The 8,597-nt window shown below is 49.9% G+C and overlaps 1 protein-coding gene across 1 annotated transcript in view; it reads left to right on the forward strand.

The window, feature by feature from the left end:
• EMID1 (EMI domain containing 1) overlaps positions 1–6,607 on the forward strand; it is a 44,658-nt gene extending 38,051 nt beyond the window's left edge. The window contains exons 13-14 of the mRNA XM_087705574.1: positions 3,562–3,652; positions 5,960–6,607. Of these exons, the coding sequence (XP_087561700.1) occupies positions 3,562–3,652; positions 5,960–6,099 (231 nt within the window). The 3' untranslated portion in view covers positions 6,100–6,607. The remainder of the gene's footprint in view (positions 1–3,561; positions 3,653–5,959) is intronic.
• Positions 6,608–8,597: the final 1,990 nt, after the last annotated feature.

Here is an 8,597-nt window from a genome sequence, read left to right on the forward strand (position 1 = left end):
CCTCTTTACCTTCCTTCCTTTCCTTCCCTCCCTCCCTCCTTTCCTTCCTTCCCCCCTCCTTTCTCATGCTCCCCCTTCCCTCCTCCTTTTCCTCTGCCCGTCCATCCATCCCTCTCTCCCTCCCACCTTCCCTTCCCATTCATCCTATTTTCTCTTTCCTTCCTCCCTCCCTCCCATCCTATTTTCTCCTTCCTTCCTTCCTTCCTTCCTTCCTTCCTTCCTTCCTTCCTTCCTTCCTTCCTTCCTTCCTTTCCTTCCTTCCTTCCTTCCTTCCTTCCTTCCTTCCTTCCTTCCTTCTCAGAGGCTGCTTAATAGGTACCTAAGCTCTTGACTGGGATTTTGGCCCATTAGCATTCAGAGGGCTCCCCCTGGTGAGAAAAGAAAGGAACATCTTTTATTTTCTTTACAACATCTCGGTGACGGATGCTGTGTGGATTTTTCAGGGAGCAGCTGGGAGAAGCTGGATCCAGATCCAGAGAGTGACGAGACCTCAAGAATCGGCCTCGTCAAAGTGTGGGGTTTTAAGGGTGCAGGGACTGTGACACTAATTGATTCGACATACTCAGCCTTTTATTTTTAAAGTCTTTTATTCATACCTTCCTGGGTGCCAAAAAAATTTTCCCCCAGGATCCTTATTCCAGATCTGCCCATGCTTGCTTTAAAGGAACATTCAGAAATGGTGATTGTAAATGAGAATCCAGAAGTTTAAGAAGTTGTATTCGGAAGATCTCAGGAATTCAGGAAAAGGGGCACAGATATTCAAGGCCCTTTTGTAGATCTCCAAGGGTAGGATAGGTCAAAGATCAGATCTGGGGTCAGGGCAGGGGCGGGGGAAATGCTACCGGTTTGGGCCGGTTCGACCGAACCGGGTAGTAAAAAAAAATGCTTAACAAAGTAACAACCCCATAACCCCTTGTGTGGTGGAGGCTGGGCAACGGAATAGAACTGAGTTTTTACTGGCCAGATGCCCTTCCCTGTTGCCAGTATGGAGTTATAATCAGCAGATATATTCTCAGTGTGCCTAGAGAGAGAATAATCTCCCTCCGCCTAGGATCGAGCTCACAGCCTTCTGATTGTGAGGGGAGAGCGCCACCTCTAGGCCAAGCACATCACTAAGAAGGCTGTAAAAATGCTTAACAAAGTAACAACCCCATAACCCCTTGTGTGGTGGAGGCTGGGCAACGGAATAGAATTGAGTTTTTACTGGCCAGATGCCCTTCCCTGTTGCCAGTATGGAGTTATATCAGCAGATATATTCTCAGTGTGCCCAGAGAGAGAATTATCTCCCTCCGCCTAGGATCGAGCTCACAGCCTCCTGATTGTGAGGGGAGAGCGCCACCTCTAGGCCAGCACATCACTAAGAAGGCTGTAAAAATGCTTAACAAAGTAACAACCCCATAACCCCTTGTGTGGTGGAGGCTGGGCAACAGAATAGAACTGAGTTTTTACTGGCCAGATGCCCTTCCCTGTTGCCAGTATGGAGTTATAATCAGCAGATATATTCTCAGTGTGCCTAGAGAGAGAATAATCTCCCTCCGCCTAGGATCAAGCTCACAGCCTTCTGATTGTGAGGGGAGAGCGCCACCTCTAGGCCAGCACATCACTAAGAAGGCTGTAAAAATGCTTAACAAAGTAACAACCCCATAACCCCTTGTGTGGTGGAGGCTGGGCAACGAATAGAATTGAGTTTTTACTGGCCAGATGCCCTTCCCTGTTGCCAGTATGGAGTTATATTCAGCAGATATATTCTCAGTGTGCCAGAGAGAGAATTATCTCCCTCCGCCTAGGATCGAGCTCACAGCCTCCTGATTGTGAGGGGAGAGCGCCACCTCTAGGCCAGCACATCACTAAGAAGGCTGTAAAAATGCTTAACAAAGTAACAACCCCATAACCCCTTGTGTGTTGGAGACGGGCAACGGAATAGAACTGAGTTTTTACTGGCCAGATGCCCTTCCCTGTTGCCAGTATGGAGTTATAATCAGCAGATATATTCTCAGTGTGCCTAGAGAGAGAATAATCTCCCTCTGCCTAGGATCGAGCTCACAGCCTCCTGATTGTGAGGGGAGAGCGCACCTCTAGGCCAGCACATCACTAAGAAGGCTGTAAAAATGCTTAACAAAGTAACAACCCCATAACCCCTTGTGTGTTGGAGACGGGCAACGGAATAGAAACTGAGTTTTTACTGGCCAGATGCCCTTCCCTGTTGCCAGTATGGAGTTATAATCAGCAGATATATTCTCAGTGTGCCTAGAGAGAGAATTATCTCCCTCCGCCTAGGATCGAGCTCACAGCCTCCTGATTGTGAGGGGAGAGCGCCACCTCTAGGCCAGCACATCACTAAGAAGGCTGTAAAAATGCTTAACAAAGTAACCAACCCCATAACCCCTTGTGTGGTGGAGGCTGGGCAACGGAATAGAACTGAGTTTTTACTGGCCAGATGCCCTTCCCTGTTGCCAGTATGGAGTTATAATCAGCAGATATATTCTCAGTGTGCCTAGAGAGAGAATTATCTCCCTCCGCCTAGGATTGAGCTCACAGCCTCCTGATTGTGAGGGGAGAGCGCCACCTCTAGGCCACCACATCACTAAGAAGGCTGGTAAAAATGCTTAACAAATAACAACCCAATAACCCCTTGTGTGGTGGAGGCTGGGCAATGGAATAGAACTGAGGTTTTACTGGCCAGATGCCCTTCCCTGTTGCCAGTATGAGTTATAATCAACAGATATATTCTCAGTGGCCTAGAGAGAGAATAATCCTCCTCCGCCTAGGATCGAGCTCACAGCCTCCTGATTGTGAGGGGAGAGCGCCACCTCTAGGCCAACGCATCACTAAGAAGGCTGTAGACAATGTCACTAAAAAAAGGCACCGCTGCACTTTGTCACTAAATGGAATGTGGTTTTTTTAAAATGCAGAAAGCAGTCTTTATATTTCATCCTAGTAGTCTTCTTCTTACATCCATTTGCTTAATGACCACTCTGAGTTCCAACAACATCGCAAAACGTGACTTACAGCTGTTCCTCACGCTTACAACCGTTGCGGCATTCCCGCAGGTGTGCAATTGTGATCCAGGCACTTGGCAACTGGAATGCATATAGGATTGGTTGCGTTAGCCAAGGCTGAATAAGATTACCTTTTAACCAATTCCGTTGTATACATGAAGTACAATGACAATAAAGGCTATGCTACTTCAGAGGTGGGGGGAACAATGGCCCTTTTTATGACCAGAGGACTCCCCAGAATTCCAGAGCCTGCAATGAGGCAGAATTCTGGGAGTTGAAGTCCACAAATCATAAAAGTTCCCCACCCCTGATTTACAATATTCCCAGGTGGCTTTTGATAAGCAAACGTGGAACCTTCCTTTCCCACAGGTTCCATATATAGGAGAAATCCCTAGGTGCCTTTTCTCTCTGCCCCACAAGGAAGACCTTCTGCCCCATACTCACCCTCCCAGTGCCATCTTTCCAGAGGACCCTGCTCAGGACTCCCCCCCCCCTTCCCCTTCTTGTTCCCTCTGGGTGGGGCAATCAATTTCCACTCTGCTCTTCTCCCTTCCCCGCCCAGGCCATTAGCTTGCCAAGTTTCCTAGAACAGCAAGCCCAGCTGGAGCTCCTGGTTAGGAGAGTCACCTTGCTGGAAGCTATCATCTGGCCAGGTAATGCGCAATGCGAGGGCCCTGCCTCCCCCCTTCCTGTTCTTCCAATGCATGGTGCATTATTCGCCAGACGCCAGGATGTCACCCCGGAAGCTGCCGTGGGATTTCCGTCTATTACCTCCACTCCAAAACGTTGCATGCATGCCCTCTCTGCAACAGCCAGCATTTTCCTGTTGTGTCCACCACCTTCCTGAACACACTTTTGTTTAAAATCCTAGCATGGTTTGGCCTGCCTTGACCCCCCTGCTGGTGGGAGGGGGGATGGATACAGCCTCTGGCTGCAGGTTTGGAGAGGAATCGGAAGATTCCACCTCCGCGGTAACGAAACAAATGTGATTCGGATTGCCGGGAGCTGTAGAATCCCAAATTCTCGTCGGGATCCATTGCACCCGCTCGGTGGCATCTCCGACTAGCATGCATGCAGAGAAAAATACAGCTTGCGCCCACTCAGCAGGGGTGGAATTAACGTGTTTTTTTTTTTTGTGGGGGATAAGTAAAGAGCCAAGGTGGCGCAGTGGTTAAATGCAGCACTGCAGGCTACTGCTAGATCAGTCAGCGGTTCAAAATCTCACCGGCTCAGGGTTGACTCAGCCTTCCATCCTTCCGAGGTGGGTAAAATGAGGACCCAGATTGTTGGGGGCAATATGCTGACTCTCTGTAAACCGCTTAGAGAGGCCTGAAAGGCCTATGAAGCGGTATATAAGTCTACTGCTATTGCTATTGCTATTGCTATTCATGGAGTCTGCAGCTCTCGTAATTCCAAAGGCCGAATTGGCTGGATAGTTTCTGGGAATTGTAGCTCTCCAACTGCGCCCGGAGAGTACGGGAGACACAGTGGTAGAGACACTTGTAAGGGAGGTGTCCCATCTGTTAATCGGGAAACGATAGGGAGATGCACAGGAATGGCGCTCGAATCGGCTCCTCGTCTTCCAACAGCAGGCCTGTCTGGAACACAATTTCTCCTGAACATGGAGGTTCAGTTTACATCTAATGGGATCAATCTCCTTCCCAGGCCCCCCATTTCTCAGCCTGCCGATTGTGACTTAGTTATCCTTTGCTGGGAATGACCCCTCAGTTGTGTGTTCAGGCTAAATGTGTAATTGATACCTTATCATTTTTTCCAAGAATAATTAATAAGTTACCAGCCCAAGATTTATTTTTTGGGCGAGGGGGAGAGAAGGGACGGACACCAGGTTAGGAAAACTGAAGCTAGCCAGCGTTTTTCAGTCTTTGCAACTTGGAAGACGAGTAGACGTCAACTCCCAGAATTCCCCAGCTGTCAAAACTGGCCAAGGGATTCTGGGAGTTGAAGTCCTCCCATCTTAAAGAAGACAAAGTTGAGAAATACAAAATATAAACAAAGACAGACAGTGGGTTGCAACACCCGTCACACGTATCCAATGATATCTATTGCAATAAGGAAAGCGGTGGCTCGGTGGCTAAGACGCTGACCTTGTCGATCCGAAAGGTCGGCAGTTCAGCGGTTTGAATCCCCAGCGCCGCATAACGGAGTGAGCCCCCGTGACTTGTCCCAGCTTCTGCCAACCTAGAAGTTTGAAAGCACGTTAAAAAAAATGCAAGTAGAAAATTAGGGACCACTTTTGGTGGGAAGGGAACAGCGTTCCGTGCGCCTTTGGCGTTGAGCCATGCCGGCCACATGACCACGGAGACGTCTTTGGACAGCGCTGGCTCTTCGGCTTTGGAACCGAGATGAGCACCGCCCCCTAGAGTTGGGAACGACTAGCACACATGTGCTAGGGGAACCTGTACCTTTACTTTATATATTGCAATCCAGCAACCCTGGATGTATGTAAGATTTATGTTGACAAATTACCCATTATTCAAAATAGCAGTAGACTTATATACCGCTTCATAGGGCTTTCAGGCCTCTCTAAGCGGTTTACAGAGAGTCAGCATATCGCCCCCAACAATCTGGGTCCTCATTTTACCCACCTCGGAAGGATGGAAGGCTGAGTCAACCCTGAGCCGGTGAGATTTGAACCGCTGAACTGCTGATCTAGCAGTAGCCTGCAGTGCTGCATTTAACCACTGCGCCACCTCGGCTCTAATGACCCATTGGAGGATGTTGCTCTTGAAAGATGCGGGGCATTGGAGTTAAGCCATTTCCAAAATTGGGTTGGGGGGAGAGAAAAGACCCAGAGGGACACCTCAAGACCCTCTCCGGCGCATTTTCACATATATCTCAAAAGCTGTAAGAAAGGGATATAGGGCATGTATAGAATTTCCTAGAATTTTGTCGTTCCTGCAGCTAAAAAGCTCTGCTGACGTTTCTTCCTCCGTTGCCAGAACCAGACCTGGGATCCGGCCTTGACCCGGCCACTACGGGTGTCCCCGGCGGCGATCGGAGTAAGCGCAGTGGGTACTCGGCGGCCTACCGTGTGAGCTCGCACCGTCTTCCTCAGAAGGGAGAGGAGAGGAAGAAATGAAGGAGGCTGTGTCCACCGTCAGGCGAAGAAGAGGACCACATCTGGATGGAGGCACCTCCGATGTGGAGGGAGCACCGTGCTCCATCCTCCTCCTCCCCGCTCTGCCTTGGACCGGTGGTGATGGAGACGGGGGGCTGTTTGATGGACCAGGCTGGGCCCTGCTAACAAACCCTGTGTATTTATTTCTTCTTTTCACACAGGGGGTGTTGTTCCTGCTATGGAACAAATAGGAATAAGATGTTATGGGGTCTATGCTTATTGGGGGGGGGGGCTTCTCGGCTTGCCTGTCACTTGCCAGAGATCCCCTCCTTGTGGTCAGATTGGGCCGCAATTTGGCAAGGACGGGCCCAACATGTCCAGCCTTTTGCCACTTTCTCATCCGCGCGGTGGCATCTCTCCGGAATACGTCCAGAGGCTCCGGATGCCCAGATGTTTCCCTTTCTTTGAACCTCAATCTTTAAACCTCAATTTTACCTTTTTTAAAAAAAATGGATCCCCCCCTTTTTGGTCCAGAACCCCCCCCCCCCAAAAAAAACCTTTTCCATTCTGTATTCTGTAAAGCAATATTTTTCTCAATTGTGGGAATTTTTTAAAGAACTTGATGGGCTGGGGAATTCTGGGAGTCAAAAGTCCAGTTTAAAAAAAAGTTTCCAAGGTTGAGAAATGCCGCAAATGGACAGGGAGATGGACAGGGAATTCAGTCAATGTGGTCACAGAGAGAGAGAGGGAGGGAGGGAGGGAGGAAGGGAGAGACAGACAGACAGACAGACAGCGAGACAGTGAGAGAGACAGAGAAAGAGATGGAGGGAGAGAGAGAGAGACAGTGTGTGTGTGTGTGAGAGAGAGAGAGATATGGAGGGAGGGAGAGAGAGACAGTGTGAGAGAGAGACAGAGAGAGAGAGAAAGACGGAGGGAGAGAGAGAGAGAGACAATGAGAGACAGAGAGAGAGAGAGAGATGGAGGGAGAGAGAGCGAGAGAGTGTGTGTGTGAGAGAGAGAGAGAAAGAGATGGAGGGAGGGAGAGAAAGAGAGAGAGAGAGAGAAAGAGATGGAGGGAGAGAGAGAGAGAGTGAGAGAGACAAAAAGGTGGAGGGAGAGAGAGTGAGAGAGAGAGTGTGTGTGTGAGAGAGAGAGAAAGAGATGGAGGGAGAGAGAGAGAGACAGAGAGAGAAAGAGACGGAGGAAGAGAGAGAGAGACAGTGAGAGAGAGACAGAGAGAGAGATGGAGGGAGAGAGAGAGAGAGACAGTGTGTGTGTGAGAGAGAGACAGAGACAGAGAGAGAGATGGAGGGAGAGAGAGCGAGAGAGAGACTGTGTGTGTGTGTGTGAGAGAGAGAGAGAGAGAGAGAAAGAGATGGAGGGAGGGAGGGAGAGAGAGAGAGACAGAAAGAGACGGAGGGAGAGAGACAGTGAGAGAGAGACAGAGAGATGGAGGGAGAGAGAGAGAGAGACTGTGTGTGTGTGAGAGAGAAAGAGATGGAGGGAGGGAGGGAGAGAGAGAGAGACAGAGAGAAAGAGACGGAGGGAGAGACAGTGAGAGACAGAGAGAGAGATGAAGGGAGAGAGAGCGAGAGAGAGACAGTGTGTGTGTGAGAGAGAAAGAGATGGAGGGAGGGAGGGAGAGAGACAGTGTGTGTGTATGAGAGAGAGAAAGAGATGGAGGGAGAGAGACAGTGTGAGAGAGAGACAGAGAGAGAGAGACGGAGGGAGAGAGAGAGAGACAGTGAGAGAGAGAGAGAGAGCAGCTTAGCAGAATTGGAGCCTCTCTGCTTGTCCCTTCTAGGTCTGTTGATGGCAAACCAATGGCCCGCATGGCGTCGCCCATTCTCTTCCAGATTTCTGGCGCGCATGCGTACGGGACAATCAGCTGGCCTTCGTGCGCAGCTGGGCAGTGCTGGAGGAGCCAATCTTCCCTTTTTCCAGTGTGTGCATCCGTGTCGGCCAGCTGATTGTCGTGCAAGCATGTGCACCAGTAACTGGAAAACTTAACTGGCCAGTGTGCCTATGCGCGCTGGAAACTAGAAGTTCATTTCCCAGCACACGGGTGCGAAACCTGGGCAGCCCCTCTTGCAGGCTGCGGCCCAGAAAAAACCGTGCACATGTGCGCGCTCTCTTTTCGACACTCGTTGCCGGGAAGGTTTGTCATCGCTGCCCTACAGAGATTGCAAAAGTGCTCCCGGAGTCAGCTGAGAAAGCGTTTTGTGGCACTTGGTGGATAAACCGGCTGATGGTTGCCCAAACTCTGGGGCAAAGAAACCAGAATCCGCGCAAAGCTTACATGGGATTAAGATGGGAGTCTTTATGGAGGACACCAACTTTTTCGGATTTGTGTATTTCTCGTTAACGGTCTTCCTTTTGTGATTTAATTTTTTTGGGGGGAAGATTCGTCGGGGCGGGAGGGACGGTGGCGAAGGCGAGGATGGCTGGCTTGCCCTTTCCAGCATCGGTCCACAATTTCGAGGAGGGGGGGAAAATATATATATTTTTTTCTTCTGTTT

The sequence above is a fragment of the Thamnophis sirtalis genome, unplaced genomic scaffold (assembly GCF_051295495.1).
Source record: "Thamnophis sirtalis isolate CommonGarterSnake01/CBP01778 unplaced genomic scaffold, rThaSir2_p1.2 scaffold_2, whole genome shotgun sequence".
Lineage (NCBI taxonomy): Eukaryota > Metazoa > Chordata > Lepidosauria > Squamata > Natricidae > Thamnophis > Thamnophis sirtalis.